The sequence below is a fragment of the Schistocerca piceifrons genome, chromosome 1, assembly GCF_021461385.2.
Source record: "Schistocerca piceifrons isolate TAMUIC-IGC-003096 chromosome 1, iqSchPice1.1, whole genome shotgun sequence".
NCBI classification, from domain to species: domain Eukaryota; kingdom Metazoa; phylum Arthropoda; class Insecta; order Orthoptera; family Acrididae; genus Schistocerca; species Schistocerca piceifrons.
This window is the reverse complement of record NC_060138.1, coordinates 1,020,639,686-1,020,657,018: the sequence shown is the minus strand read 5'-3', so window position 1 is coordinate 1,020,657,018 and position 17,333 is coordinate 1,020,639,686. Positions and strand designations below refer to the sequence as shown.

Here is a 17,333-nt window from a genome sequence, read left to right as displayed (position 1 = left end):
TATCTTCTGGAAATTAGTGAATGTAGAAACCTACCCTAACATTTTAAAAGTGCCATCATACATTTTATTGTTTTCTGGATCAACATACCTATGAGAGGCAACAATTTACACAGCAAGAAATAAATAGACCTGTCCTCGTCTTTCAGACTGTGCAACGCTTTATCTGGCAAATTATTCATGAGATTATTGTAAACTTGCCAATGACATGCATAGCCAAGTATCTCACTAAACATTTTTCAACATTTATGATGGTATGCATTTTAATTTTTTTTTCACGAGTAATACCCTGAAAATTGATTAGCAGGCCTACAACCTTTGATGAAGAGAAAATTAACTTACGTATTTTGTGCAATAAAAATTGTTAATTTTGTCTATGGTGTTGGTTTGTGCTTAAACATTAACAAACTTTTAAGTCAGCTGATCACTAAATGAACAGATTGCATGCAGTACATCTCAAGCCTGAAAAGGTTGAGCACCCCTTCTCTAATCCATCCTTACTCCTCTCTGTCACCACCACTGAACAATAGTCGACAATGTTCACACCAACGTACTATCTACAACCTGCTACACTCATTAATCTCTCCCCCTTCTTCGTCTCCCATGGTCCTCACAACAACTAGATTCCTCTCATTCTGCAGTCTGAGTGACATGGCTTTTCTTTTTAACCTTTCCTAAACTACTACTTTCTCCTCAACAATGAAGGGAAGTAGTTTAGAAGGCTAACAATGTGTGTACTTATATGTGTGTGTCTAACAGCAGTATAGGTCAAACAGGGTATGGTGGCCAATGCGCAGTACCCAGTTTTCGCCCAAAATGCTGGGCACGTTCATTCATTTGTTCATAAGGTGAGGCCGACACGTGTTGTCCACCTTTCGGCCAGTCAAAGATGACAGAATCAATGTGCATGCCCTGCACTCCTCAAACGATTTTACGGAAACTACTGGGCAAAAAAAAATTACTTCTTGCTTTACTTGTAGCTTTATATGTCAGGTTCCCTATGATGTGCCCATCATTTCATTAATGGTCATAGTTAGTGTGATATTTATGTGGAAGTAAGACACTGCAAGTAATTCAAAAAAGTTTGCAATGAAAAGTAGGTGTCAGTATGATTTTGCATTTGGTATGTATTACATAATGTGTTCCAGCATATTAAATTTAGCGAACATATTGAATTTTTCTTTAGATCTGTGTGGAGGTCTGTCACAATTCTCAATAAAGTTGATTTGACGTAGCACAATCATTTGCAATCAGACTGCACCAGCAATAAAGCCAGACTGAAATATCAACAACATTCCTCATATTTCACAAACAGTTTGAGATACTGAAATGAGATTTTGGCAAATTATAGCACACAAACAGGACAGTACTTTGTCGTATAGTTATTATGCAAAACTTCATTATCTAATGTGCTATTCCACTAACTACTGACTTTTCCAATGAAAGAGTTAATTTTTAAAGACCATCGGTACCTGGTGATATGAGAAATGGAGTTCTAATTAATGTTCATTAGTCTCAAAATTGTACAATTAGGCTGACAAATACCAAGCAGTGTTTTTCATAACCAGTGCCAACCTCTTTCTTCAAAATAATTTTTCCAATCCCACATTTTCACCGACTTATTGTGTGTGTATAATTATGCCAGCAGTAAAGCAGAAACTAACAGCTTTACAGCTTTGTACCACTTTTGTCTCTTTCAGTTCACATCACAGTATTCATTGCCACTAATCTAATTTAAGCATTACTACGCCACTTGTCATGATCGTCAGTAGAGAAGCCAATACGTGAAAGTACAATGCTGAGAAATTCTTAAACTTGACAAGACAAATTAGACCCTCTGGAAACAATACGGCAGTAGTTAAAAGATAATAGTGTCCAGCACTTTTTATGCATTTATACACACTGGTAATGCCCATCATTTTGAGAAAAATATTTCAAAATTGGCTGCTCTGGTACTTCCTGAAACACATTCTTTAAGATGTAGCTCCACTGACCTACACTCAACAATGAGGGAAGCAATACATATTTCACATGTGCGTGTGTGTGTTTTCTATTTCTTCACCTTATGTTTGCTGTTTTATACCAGTTGTGAGAAAGAGAAAAATAATAGAAATTTTATCCTAGCAGTGTAAAAATCTACCAGACTATAGAGTTCCTTGTTACTTGAGTCTACATCAAAAGCATTAAGTTATGACACCTAAACTAATAGTGTGAGGAGAGAAGTGTTTTGAAGTTTTCCTGTGCAACAGACTGCAAATAAGGGTGTGAACTAGAGTTAAAAGATGAAACAGCCCAGCATCACCAAAATAAGCACGGAATCCATCAGCAATTTCACAGACAATATTTGTAAATTGTAAAATACCCATAAAGCACTTAACAGACAAACATCATGTGGCTGCAGTGCAGTTTGCACTGGGCAAAAACATTTCTAGCTCTAAATTACAGCACTAGTCACATAATATTAAGGGAACAGTAGAAGGGATATATATATATATATATATATATATATATATATATATATATATATAAATAATACAATGCTATGGGTAACATTTGTTTTTATTTTAGTACTGTACATCAAAAACATTGCACACTACATCAGATTGAAAAGCTTCCTCTTATTTCCTAAGTTTTTATTCCTGCAACTGTCATTCATTACCTTAAGGTAATTTGAGATAAAAATACTGTTGAAATATGGTAACATCACATTGAGAACACTGAAAGATGAGTTATGGAAAATACATTCAGTATCATTTTGTATAGCCTCTTCCACTTTTATAAGTTCACAACACATGCTCAGAATACTTTACGATTATTTTGCTGTAGAACTGGGCATTTAAAAAGTAGTCTAACCAATACTCTGAATACTTTAAATATATAAAACTCCAATGTCACTTCTGATAGCTCACAGCACAAACCACTTCTATTAAGACAACTGAAACAGCTGGCAGTAGTTTTACAACTAGCAATGTACAACCTTATGTGCAACACAACAACTCATACAAATAACATCAGACATATCAAAAAACATCAAAATCTGTTGTGAAATATTCAGTTACAGTTGACTCCAAAAAACCTTGCTCTATGGTAACAAATTCACTAGGTTCCCCTGTGTTTACAAATTCTATTAAGGTGACTTCAAACTTCAATCTACCATACTGAATTCTTAAATGCTTTTTTTTACCTTAATTTTCTTTTCAGAGTCCAAAATCTGTTCAACTGAAACACTGTAATTCACACCTGACAACTGTCAATACTGTCACATAGAAGAAGGTGCAAGTAGATGAATTACGAACACTAACTTCACTCAACAAAGCTTTATTCAGCACTTGCACATACAAGAGGACGGAGCGAACTGCCTCCGGCCAGAACACATACAGTAAATATACAGCTACAGAACATTCCAGTACAATGATTCTTGACATTTGTGGATACTTCTAGAATATACTCGAACCAAATATAAAAATTAAAATTGTACAGTCCAGGAGCTACTCAGCTTCTGCTACACTGCTCCCTCCTCAAGAGAATAGCATCTCGGTGTTACATCATCATAGTCCAGGAACGAGTCATCGGTCCTGCATACTCCGACTCCCGATGACCGATTCTCACCCTGGCAGTAATTTTAGAACTTCTTTTGCCGCTACACTCTTCATCACGTTTCCATTTGTTGCCTGTCGCTGGAGCTTCAAATTTACCCTGGGTTGCAGGATCCTTATAGGGTTTCATTCTAAGGATGTGGACTACATCTCTGAATTTTCAGCGTCTTATGTCAGGGTTGAAATCTTCAGTTTCATACATAACATCAAACAACTGTCTTACAACCCTATAAGGGCCGAAGTAGTGCCTGAGGAGCTTCTCAGAGAGACCAACCTTCTGAACAGGAGTGAAGATCCAGACAAGGTCGCCAAGCTGGTGGACAACAGGGTGGTGGCTCATGTCATACCTTTGGCGATCATTTTCTTGAGCCTGCAGCATGCGGAGTAGAGCTAACTGCCAATCTTCCTCAGCTCTGGTTAACACGTGGCCGATGTAGACGTCGCCCACGTCATCAGGACGTAACAGAAACAGTGTCCATCATGGTAGTCGTCTCCCGCCCATGCACCAGGAAAAATGACGTAAATCCTGTGGTGTCTTGTTTGGTGGCGTTGTAGGCAAACATCACAAACGGTAGCACCTCATCCCAGTTGCTCTGCTCAACATTGACAAACATTGATAGCATGTCAGCCAAGGTCTTACGAAGGCATTCAGTAAGCCTGTTAGTTTTCAGACGGTAGGCAGTCATCATGTGATGAGTAATGTTGCACCGACGGTTTATCTCTGTCACAAGATTCAATTGAAAAACTTTCCCACGATACGTAATTAATTACCTTGGGGTACCGTGTTTTAATTCGAGGCATATTTTTGAAGTAAGTACCGTTTTGAAATTAAAAGACGACATGCTAAGATATCTCAATAATTTTATTTTTACATTAAAGCCTTTACCTTAATATACTTTTCTACATATTTTCCGTCAATATTGAGACATCTGTCATAACGTTGTACCAGTTTTTGAATACCCTCCTCATAGAAGTCTGCCACCTGACTTGTTAACCACTGCATCACCACTGTTTTGACTTCGTCATCGTCTTGAAGACGCTGACCGCCCAGGTGTTTCTTCAAGTGCTTAGTCACTGGGCGCAAGACCGGGGCAGTACGGAAGATGATAAAGAGTTTCCCATCACAAAGATGTGATGAAATCTTTGGTCTGATTCACCACTTATGGACGGGCATTGTCTTGCAGCAAAACGATGCCCTTGCTCAACTACCATGGACTGTTGCTTTGATTCTGGTGTGACATAGGCCAATCATGTATCATCGCCCATAACAATTTGGCTTAAGAAATAATCACCGTCATTGTGGTACCGCTCAAGGAAAGTCAATGCACTGTCTAAACATTTGGTTTTGTGCACATCCGTCAACATTTTCGGTAACCTACGTGCGCACAATTTTCGGTAATTCAAGTGCTTGGTCACAATGCCATACAAAACACTACGAGAAACATTAGGAAAGTCATCCCGCAAGGAGGAAATCATGAAGCGTCTATTTTCTCTCACCTTATTGTACACTTCCTGCACCAAACTTTCATTAACGACTGAAGGATGCCCACTCCGTTGTTCATCAAGCACATTTGTGCGGCCATCTTTAAATGCTTTTCTTACCATTCCATCACTCATAATGTTTTCTCCGTAAACTGCACAGGCCTCACAATGAATATCGATCGCTTTTAGCCCTTTAGCACTAAGAAATCTTATAACAACCTGTACTTCACAGTCGGCGAAGAATCAGACTGTGATGGTGTCAGTACGTAGATTAAGATACAAGCTTTCATGTAAAAATAAAATTATTGAGATATCTTAGCACGTCTTTTTTTTTAAATTTCAAAACTGTACTTACTTAAAAAACACCTCGTACAATGTCTTCCATGGTGAATTTGGCTACCTCAGATGCTTCGGCTGTTTTCACAGCTTTTGTGTCAGATAATCAGTGCAAACAATAATCCATCTATTACCACTAGCATACATTGGAAATGGTCCAAGGAGGTCAATCCCAACATGCTGGAAAGGCGTTTCAGCTGGTGGAATTGGTATGAGTCAGCCAGGCGGTTTCTGAGGAACTGTCTTTCTCCTCTGACACTCTCGACAGTGCGACATGTAGTGATGGACACTCCTAAATAAACCTGGCCAGAAAAATCTCTTGTGGATCCTATCATATGTCTTAATAAATCCTAGTTGTCCGGGCTCAGGTGTGTCATGGAATTTCTGTAGAACATCTAAGCGCATGTGTTTAGGAATCCCTGGTAGCCACCTCTTTCCAAACGGATCAAGTTTTTCTTGCAAAGTAATCCATTAACTACCTTAAATTGTCCTTTCACATCCTCTGACCGATTTAAGGCAAGCCTAATTTGAGATATCTTGGCATCCTTCTTCTGCACAGCAGAGATATCCTGGAGTGCTGCGAGACTGTCACTATCTTCATCAAAGTCTTGATGGTCTTGCACTGGGTTTCTCGAGAGACAGTCAGCATCTTGGTGTTTTCTTCCACTTTTGTACACTATGGTAATGTCATACTCTTGAAGACATAGTGTCCACCTGGCAAGTCGTCCTGTTGGATCCTCAAGACCTGTTCACCAGCTAAGTGAATGACGGTCTGTAAAAACTGTGAATGGTCTTCCATAGAGATACTGTTGAAATCTGCACATGACCCAAATCACAGCTAGACATTCTCTTTCTGTAGTTGGGTAGTTTATCCTGGCTTTTGTAAGTGTCCTACAAGCATAGGCTATAACCTTCTCTTTTCCATCCGAAATTTGCACCAGAACAGCACCAATCCCATACCACTGGCATCTGTGTGTAGTTCTGTAGGTGCTCTCTCATCATACAGACCAAGTACAGGGTCAGTCATCAGAGCTTTTCACAGCACATCAAAAGAATCTTGTTGAGCACCACCCCAGATAAATTTAGCATCAGCTTTTAACAACTCTTGGTGTGGTCTGGCTTTGATACAAAAGTGTTTGATAAAACGACGGTAACAAGAACATAATCCGAGGAAGCTTCTCACAACTCTGATACTTTTAGGAATAGGAAATTCCGTTATAGATCTCACCTTTTCTGGGTCTGGCAGCACACCTTCGTTTGACACAAGGTGTCCAAGAATTTTGATTTCTTTTGCTCCAAAAGAGACACTTTCCTGGATTGAGTTTCAGTCTGCCTGTTTGGAGACACTTAAGAACGGCCCTCAGTCTTTTTATATGTTCATCAAATGTCTCTGAGAACACTATAATGTCATCTAAACAACAAAGACACATCGTCCACTTCAGGTGCCTTAGAAGATTATCCATCATCCATTCAAAAGGTGCTGGTGCATTACACAAACCAAACGGCATTACCTTAAACTCATACAGGCCCTCAGGGGTGATGAATGCAGTTTTCTCACGATCAGCCTCATCTACTCCGATTTGCCAGTATCCCGAGTACACGTCCATGGTTGAGAAAAACTTAGCCCCCTTCAGACAATCTAGTGTATCATCAGTTCGTGGAAGAGGGTAAACGTCCTTTTTAGTTATCTTATTAAGCTTCCTGTAATTAACACAAAAGCGGCAGCTGCCATCCTTCTTCCCGACGAAGACCACTGGTGATGACCATGGGCTCTGCGAAGGCTGAGTGCTGTCATTCTTCATCATTTTTTCTACCTCGTCGCAAATTATTCGACGTTTCGTTGCCGACAAACGGTATGCTCTCTGGCTTATTGGTTGAGTGCTAATATGGTGCTTCACAATCAATTTGTCTAATTTGCTCTCCACCTGTAGATTGAAGCATTCAGAGAACTTGAAGAATGGCAAGTAGCTGCTTCTATTGTTCCTTAGTTAGATCTGATGATGGTTGACCTAGAAGATCTTGTCTCGTAGTGGTAGCGCTAATTTCACCCACAGACTCAGCATGGACGGTTTCTATGACACTCAGCTGTTCTTCAATTAACAGCTCAGCGTTTGCTACGCACATGCGTCTTGGAAGGACCTGTGTTTCTCGTCGACAGTTAACTATCCACAATTCACCGAATCCATTCTCAAACGAGATGACAGAAGCTGGGATGACCAAGTTATTTTTCAGTGGTGTGTTCCTCTTACATTCCACTACAAGATCCATGGGCTGATGCATGGCATGACACATGACAGTTATCTTTCTAGCGCTGACTGCACGAATGATCACTTCATCCAGCACACATAGTCTCCACACACTCAGATGCGCATCTTCCTGTCAATAGTATCTCATCTCGTCTAGCAAAATCTTCGAACGACCACAGTCTATAATTAACTGAGCAGCTTTCAAAAAGCCCCATCCGAGAATGACAGTCATGACTACACTCTCGTAAGACGATGAATTCTCAGGGCTGTGTATGGCCACTTATACCCACACGAATGGTACATCTTCCTGTAGGTTTTACATATTTCGCATTAGCCACTTTCAGCAGAGATGTTTTGTTGTTGACAAATACGGTTTCTTGTAACTGGCGATGGTACTTCTCCGAAATGACTGAATATGATGCTCCAGAGTCCACAAGAGCTTGGGCTGGTCGGCCATCCACGAGGATATCAACATAGTTTCCTATCATTTTTGTAGCGATCAACGACAGAGGTTGCCCTTTTTTTTTTTTTTTTTTTTTTGCGGCCTCACCTCCAAGGAAGGTCGCACCCTTTAGTTGCGGCGGCTAGGAGATCAGCTGGAGCTTCTAAACAGCGAAGAATAATGTCACGTAGAGGAAGGTGTAATTAGATGAATGATGAACACTAACTTCACTTAACAAAGGTTTATTCAGCACTTGCACATACAAGAGCGCGGAGTGAACTGCCTCCGGCCAGAACACATACAGTATATATATACAGCTACAGAACATTCCAGTACAATGATTCTTGACATTTGTGGATACTTCTAGAATGTACTCGAACCAAATATAGAAATTAAAACTATACAGTCCAAGTGAGTTTTGGACTCACGACCCTCCATGCAACAGTTTAGTATCACAACCACTATACCACAGTGCTACTCAGCTTTTTATGCAGCAATATGAACTGATGTTGTTTTCTAATCCATCAATTTTAAATTTACATGGTAGAACGCACGATATTTTCAGTTCAATTGAAAAGTGTATAATTGCTTCTCTAATTGTTTTAGCTGCATCATGCATTGCAAAAAATGTGTCCCTTGTCAAGAATCTTCTTAGCAATTATTTGCAACACTCATTTTGTTCCACACATCTGACCACTTTAGGAAACTGTTGGTGAATTTGAAACTTTCATCATCTGCAGATGAAAATGGCAGTTCCAGCAGGTTCCTCTTTAATGTTCATTTCATTGGACTGCAAAGCAAGTAAGTCAAAAAAATTATCCGGACATTTCATAAAACACTTTATTTACTTCAAAAACACAGTTTGACTCACACACTTTTCAATATAGTCTTCCTGCTTTGAAATGTACTTGGTCCAGCAGTTCACATGCTTGTGTATTCCACTGAAATGAAGGTTTTCAAATGGTTGCAGCAACCACCGATGCACCGCATATTGCACTTCTGCCACTGAAGAAAATTTGTGACTTCGCAAAGCATCTTTCAGCAGTTCAAACAAACAAACATCTGATGGAGCAAGATCTGGACTGTAAGTCGGAAGTTGCGGAAGCTTCAAACTCAATTTCTGGATGGTTTCAAGGACAAAGCAAGCCATGTGAGGACAAGTGTTATCATACAACAACAACACTTTCCATGACAAAAAACACCACCGTTTGCTGTGAATTGCTGGTTTAAGTTCGTTAGTCAATGATTCACAGTAGTCGTCTTTTCTTATGGTATTTCCCTTCTTTCAGTATAAGCCCTTTGTGTCCCAAAGTACAGTCAGCATAACCTTTCCCGCGGGGCCGCAGACTTAAATTTTTTCTTCAATGGTGATTTGGGGTACTTCCACTAAAAACTCTGGCGTTTTGATTCTGGCTCATTGTGATGAGCCCACGTTTCATCATAGGTCGTTATTCTTTCCAAAAATGATTTGCCTTCTCTTTTGTAATCACCTAGTAAGCACTGGCAGATCTCAAGACGTTTGAGTGTGTTCTTCAGTGAACTGATGTGGCACTCATCATGCACAAATTTAACGAAATTCATTATGGATGATGGTACAGGCAGTACCAACGCAGATGCTACGCCACTGATGGTAACCTGTTCATTTGGCAAAACCATAAATTGAGCTTGCTCCATTTTGTAAGTTGTTGAAGGGACCTTGCTTCCTGTTTGCGTCAAATTTGTCTGGCCACTTTTGAACTTTCTTATCTACTTGAAATGTCTGACCATGGCAATGTAAGTAAGTCCCTGAACTGCGCTAACAGTCTGCAATAAATTTCTGCCCCTTTGACTCCTCCTGACAAAAAAAATCTTATCACTGCCCTTTGCTCTTCCTTTGTGTGAACTGCTAGCAGGGTGGACATGTTTACACTGCCACTGCTGACTCACTTGTTGTGATGAAGGTCAAGTGAGGCGCACAGTCACCATAGTAGTACCAACTGTAAGCACCCATTTGCAGGATGCAGTATGACTACTGCAAAAATTGTTTTTTTCAAGGAAGTCCAGATAATTTTTGTGTTACCCTCGTATTAAAATTTTCCCACCATTTGTGAATAATTTATAGGAATATCATTGTACCTGAGTCATCATTACTTAATTTCAGTGCAGAGAGGTTAGTTTCATGAAAAATATTATCTACTAAAATAACTTTTTGTATCTCTGTATTTTGGAATAAAGTTTTCTGACAAAATTTTTGTGCAGGTCTAAGTAATTTATTCCTTTCACTTGGGGGTCCAATGTTGCTCATGTCCGTAGGTCTAACCTTAACGTAACCTACATGTGACCCCTGGGTGGTGCTAAGGGAGCAACAACAAATATGCGATCAGACGTAAAGTCTCTTTTAACCTCCTGATCAAGATACAACACGGAATTATGACGATTACGAATGATTTCTCAAAGGGTCCTTCTACCACAAGGATCCTGGGACCTGTCCTACGTGTGCGACAGCTAAATATTGAAGGTATTAGTCGTGCTAAAAGTGAAGCCTTATCTAAACTGCTACTCTCTCATGAAGTTGATCTGGTAGCCATACAAGAAACGCACACCAGTGAGGAACAGCAGCTGCAATCCAGAGGAAAAATACCAGGCTGCGATCTTCTAGGAGCAACATATCACCATGCCTATGGTAATGCTACATATGTGCGAAATACTATAGATAAAGCCTTTCTTCTGTCTACTAGCACTGAGGAGGACATCTACTCCATTGTCATTAGAGTAGGCGACACTGAGGTTTCAAACATCTACAAACCTCCGAACTCTAAGTGGCCCAATCATGTTGCAGACATCTGACCACACCCAGGAGTCTACATTGGAGATTTCAACCATCACCACCAGAATTGTAAATACAAAACTAATGATGAAAATGGTGAAGCAGTAGCGGAATGGATGGACAGAAACAACCTCTTCCACGTCTTTGATGCCAAAGACCGAAGCACGTTTAACTCAGCAGCCTGGAAAAAGAGGGTACTGTCCTGATCTATGTTTTGTGTCCAGAGACGAAGGAAACAAACCTCTACCAACTACTTGAAAGGTGCTCAATGACTTCCCTCATAGCCAGCACAGACCTGTGATACACGAAATTGGCACACAAATCCCCCTGATCACATTGGAATTTCAATAAGGCCAATTGGCCTGGCTTCACGAAAGAACTTGACAATTGCATATGTTGGATACCACCTACAAATGAAGCTTATGAATGATCCATAGCAGCTATGATATCTGCAGCAAAGAAACATGTCCTAGAGGGTATCGCAAAGAATATATTCCTGGATGGAGTGAAGAAAGTGAAAAGCTTTACCAGCGATTTACTGAGAGCAATGACCATGAAATAGCTGATCAGCTTTGTGGCTGGATTGAAGAGTTTTTAGCAAACAGCACACAGCATGTTGTTATCAATGGAGAGACGTCTACAGACATTAAAGTAACCTCTGGCATGCCACAGGGGAGTGTTATGGAACCATTGCTTTTCACAATATATATAAATGATCTAGTAGATAGTGTCGGAAGTTCCATGTGGCTTTTCGCAGATGATGCTGTAGTACACAGAGAAGTTGCAGCATCAGAAAATAGCAACGAAATGCAGGAAGATCTGCAGCGGATAGGCACTTGGTGCAGGGAGTGGCAACTGACCCTTAACATTGACAAATGTAATGTATTACGAATACATAGAAAGAGGGATCCTTTATTGTATGATTATATGATAGCGGAACAAACACTGGTAGCAGTTACTTCTGTAAAATATCTGGGAGTATGCATACGGAACGATTTGAAGGGGAATCATCATATAAAATTAATTGTTGGTAAGGCGAGTTCCAGGTTGAGATTCATTGGGTGGGTCCTTACAAAATGTAGTCCATCAACAAAGGAGATGGCTTACAAAACACTCATTCAACCTATACTTGAGTACTGCTCATCAGTGTGGGATCCGTACCAGGTCGGGTTGACACAGGAGATAGAGAAGATCCAAAGAAAAGCAGTGCGTTCCATCACAGGTTATTTGGTAAGCGTGATAGCGTTACAGAGATGTTTAGCAAACTCAAGTGGCAGACTGCAAGAGAGGCGTTCTGCATCGTGGTGTAGCTTGCTGTCCAGGTTTCGAGAGTGTGCGTTTCTGGATGAGGTATAGAATATATTGCTTCCCCCTACTTATACCTCTCAAGGAGATCACGAATGTAAAATTAGAGATTCGAGCGTGCATGGAGGCTTTCCGGCAGTTGTTCTTCCTGCGAACCATACGCAACTGGAACAGGGAAGGGAAGTAATGACAGTGGCACATCAAGTGCCCTCCGGCACACATTGTTGGGTGGCTTGTGGAGTATAAATGTAGATGTAGATGTACACAGCCTAGATGCAGCCAGGAGGAAAAAATGGGAAGGTAAAGTTAGCTCACTTGACTACACAAAATCAAGCAGAGAAGCTTGGTCTCTTCTAAGGAAGCTTGGAGATGGAAAAACAACTGCACGGACATCAGAAATCCATCCAAACAAACTTGCCTCATATATAGTCATAATTTCCAAAAGCAAAAGGAGCAAAAACCTTACTGAGGATATAAAGAAAGAAATGAAACTCCTTAAATGTAGCTCTCCAACGACACAACCCAAACCATTCAATGTGGAAGAAATAAACACCGCCATCAGTAACACTAAATTAGGTAAAGCCCCTGGTGAGGACGGCCTACACCCAGAGTTCTTTGCTCACTGTGGAAAACAGGCTCATGCCTGGTTCGCCAAATTCTACACTGTTATTCTTGAAAGACACCAGATACCAATGCTCTTCAAACTGACAAAGATTATTGCTATATTGAAGAAAAATAAACCAAGTGAAAAGCCAGAAAGCTACCGACCTATTGCCTTGCTCAGCATTGCATATGAACTCCTGGAAATATTTTTACTGAACAGAATTGGTCCTGATATACTCAAGATAATTCCAGTGTAACAGGTGGGCTTTAGACCATACAGGAATATAACAAATCAAGTTATGTCTCTTACAACTTACATAGGAGCAGGCTATCAATGAAAACTCAAAACTTCAGTGGCATTCATAGATTTAACAGCGGCCTATGATACAGTATGGAAAGACTGAGTACTCTACACACTCCTTAAAGTTATCTCGTGTAGAAGAACTGCACGAATTTTAAATCCATGTTGAGCCAAAGACAATTGTGTGTATAAGGGGATTGATGTAAGCAATAAAAGATCGTAGAACAATGGACTGCCTCAAGGGTCTGTTCTTGCTCCCTTGTTGTTTAGTCTGTACATTTCAGACATGCCAGAGAAGCTTTCAAGGAAATTCGGATATGCAGATGACTGGGCATTTGCTACCGGAAAACAAAACATTGAACAAACGAAAGAGATCCTGACAGAAGACCTCAAGAAGCTGACTCAGTACATCAAAAAGTGGGGACTCGAACCAAACACCAGTAACACTGAAGTTTGTTGCTTTCATCTCAACAACAAAATGGGTAATAGGGAGCTAAAGATGTGCATGGACAACCAGAAATTGAGACACAACAGATACCCTGAATACCTAGGGGTCATATTGGATAGAATGCTGTCTTTCAATCATCATCTTCAAAATGTTGCTACAAAAATAAGAACTCGCAACAACATAATTCATAAACTATGTGGAACAACTTGGGGATCTACAGCCGCAATTCTGTGCTGCTCAGCTCTAGGGTTAGTGTACTCAACTGCTGAATACTGTGCTGCTTACCAGCTCAATAGTGCCCATACAAATATCACAGATACCCAACTAAATGCCACAATGCGTCTTATCACTGGCACAATCAAATCTACTCACATACACTGGCTACCAGTACTAAGTCATACCCCTCTGCAAGATCTCAGACATAAAGATATTCTCTTAAGATAATTCAACAAAATAATGGACAATCCAGAACTACCGATACATTCTGACATCAGCAACGCAAATGCTAGTCGGCTGCGTTTGAGGAAACCACCAACAATAGATGGCATGAACTTGAGGAACAGCAATTACCAAACTACCATTGAGTGGCAGAAGAAACTTAACGACAAATACTGCCTGTGAACAAGACGCCGCCACCTGGTTTCAGCCTCCCTCGCAGACAATAGTCAACACTAAACAGAATCCAAACTAACCATGTGAATTGTGCAGCCTCCCACTTCAAGTGGAACTTTTTGTTCAATGCCTGAGTGTGACTGTGGGGCTACACAACAGATGATCCAGCACATCATCACTGAATGTAGGACAAGAAAGGATAATGGCAGTGTTGGTGACTTTGCTCTCGCGACTCCACAAACTATAGACTACATTAGTAATCTAGACATACAAGAGTAGTTTTCAATCATGACAGATGCTGTATCTCTAGCCATATGCTAAATAAATAAATACTTTCACTTTTGTATAGGTCTTTAATAGCAGGAAACTTTGCATATAGATGTAAATTTTCTACTGGATTCTGTTTGTCAATATCTTTCATAACCAGATGTTTCTAATATACCTGAATATATGTACAAAATCAAAAGCATACAGACCTAAACTGATGGTTCATTGTTCAAGATAACAAACATGTTTCGTTCAAGCAATTATCAGAAACAACAGCTTGAAATGAAAGTCAGTACTTTTAACGTAAGCTGCAGTAACTCACAATGTGTGAGGTATCTTACTGGAATTAAACTAACAATTTCTTTCAAATGACCAAAGTTCTTGTGCTACAAACAGGCTGACTTTCAGCAAACCCCATTATAGAGCCATTACAAAATGAAAGCTTCTAATGAACATAGATTTCATCCATCTGGACAACAACATGCTAATCTCTGTCACTTAGCATTAGAAAGTTGGTTCTAAATTCCTGTTTTCATTTGCAACATTAGCAGACAAACAAAGCTTTCTTTGCAGACTTTGCATGTCTTTGGGATGTTGTAAAGTGTACTTGGGACGTGGCAAAACTAATATGGTATGCCTTAAAACATTACAAGGCTGACTGTTCATACAAAAGGAATGCGAGGATATTGTTTCACAAGTGTAATTTCTCTTCTTTTTGAGGATAAGCACTATTTGACCCACTAGAAAAAGTAGTTCCTTATATAGTTTTTCTTCTGTTGTTTGTTCACTAGATGGGATCTTTTTGTAGACAAATGCCACCCCTTCCAAGTCAGATATTAAATTATTAGAAGCAAAATTTTTTGTGTCAAACATACCTAATCAACCAGGTCTGCAACTGGACCATCGCTGTTGTTTCTGGCCAGGAAGTATTCAAGACAGCTGTGATACTCTAAGAATTTAATTTTTAATACAAATTTGAACTTTTAAATTCTCTTGTATACCACCACTAACAGGAATTGGAGGGGGGGGGGGGGGGGGGTTATCACTTTTACACCGTAAAACCCAAAAGCACACAAAAGAATTTTCTACATGCAGTTTTCACTTGGAACTATTTTCACTGCTGTCATTTATCTTACTGCTAATTTGAATCCATTTTCAACCACTGGTTCAGTTTTTCATCCAATATTTTAAGTTATCTCTCTCTTCTCATACCATGACAACATAAGATGAAGTACTGGCATTATTAAAACATTTTGGTAAACCTGAGAATATCCTTGGCACTGCACTGGGTTACAATAGGTTCCTATTACTACCAACTTCTTGAATATTTCCTTCCTCATTGCAAGATACACCTACATAATTGAAATCACTTTCTCCAAAATGTTTGATGCAAACAACTGCATATTTTGAAGATTTCCAGTCTTTTTGTGGAATAGCTTTATACAATGTAGCTGCCCTGTCCCCATCAGTTGGAAATCAGAATACAGTAGCCTGTTTCTTTCATGGAGTTTCCATAGTTGCTGAAACGTCCTGGGATGCAGTATTTTGGAGCCATCTGCAAAACGAAAAATACAATATACACCATGATGCATCAGATCAGCCAATGTATTACGTTAAAGCAATGTATTACGTTAAAGCTACAAGCATGTGCAATAAAAATAGTCTGATAGTAAATGTTAACAGCTAACACATCATTTTGTTAATTCAATTATTTTAGTTTAATTTCAATAAATATACTTACACTTCATTGTTAATAAAGAGTTATTATAATTCCAAAGTTCGCAGAAGAAATATGTCATCAGTACGAGCTATTTCGTGAAAGGCAACTTCTCATTTCTCAGCTAATAAACAAGACAACAACAAAACACACAAGTAATCCAGCATGTGCTTTGAGGCAGCCAACAAAACAGTGTTGCCTTTTTGTAAGCACTTCAGCCTGGCTTTTAAAAGGCCATACGGTACAGGCCAAAGCCTTTTAGTTACAAATGATTCATATGTACAACTAGTTCTTAGCTACAGAATTATTTTCTAGGGAAGGAATACGCAAAACACGAAAATAGTTTTCAAGCAACAGAAAAGGACTGAAAGAATAAAAAAAATGAAATAAATAGATAGTAATCAGGCTCTATGTCAAGGTAGGTCAATACACTGGAGATTTTAACTACACTACGGAATGACATCTGCGAATCAGTTAAGCACAACAAAAATATTCAACTTGCAGGAATTGGAAATTCCTGTTGACATTTTCCTTTAAAAAAAAAAAAAAAAAACACCAACAACAACAACAACAACAACACAGTTCTCGCCATGTTCATGAATCAAGATCTAGACTGAAAATACATTTATCATTTAAGTATGAACACAAACAACACTTTCTTCAAGAGAATAAAATTTTACACTAAAATGTCTACGGAGATGAAAGTAATTACTGAAACAATTTTATTTAAATAAGCAGGTAAAAGTACCTGCTAAGCAATACATGCTACACAATGAAGAATTAGTAAAATAACAAAATGGTAGGGGGTTTGACACAAAAATTTAAACCCAGTAAATGACAGTCAAACAATTGTTATTACACAGTGAATTTACACACTATTATTTCCCCCGAATTTCACAGTGTATTTACACACTATTATTTCCCCCTTGGAAAAATCATATATTGAAGTTCTGCTTCGTATTTTCTTCATGAACTCAACATCTTACTCGTAATAGAAGGATAATAACTCAATTTGTCAAACAAGCAAATGGTTAATTTTCATACATTAAATGGAAACTAAACGTCACAATTCTGACAGCTGATGGTGGGCACAGTGACTGGTACAGAGAAATTCGTTAACAGTGCAGCATTAGCCTTTTACACGACGAGATAATTGTTCTGTAAGAATGCATAAA

General features: G+C 39.2%; 1 protein-coding gene across 4 annotated transcripts in view; it reads right to left on the bottom strand.

The window, feature by feature from the left end:
• Positions 1 to 17,333, bottom strand: part of LOC124716288 — a 125,902-nt gene that overhangs the window by 84,179 nt on the left and 24,390 nt on the right. For 3 of the 4 annotated variants that reach the window (XM_047243165.1, XM_047243174.1, XM_047243182.1), the window contains exon 2: positions 15,798 to 15,996. The exons of the other annotated variant lie outside the window; for it this stretch is intronic. In XM_047243165.1, coding sequence (XP_047099121.1) covers positions 15,798 to 15,996 — 199 coding nt within the window. The remainder of the gene's footprint in view (positions 1 to 15,797; positions 15,997 to 17,333) is intronic. 4 annotated transcript variants of the gene reach the window in all.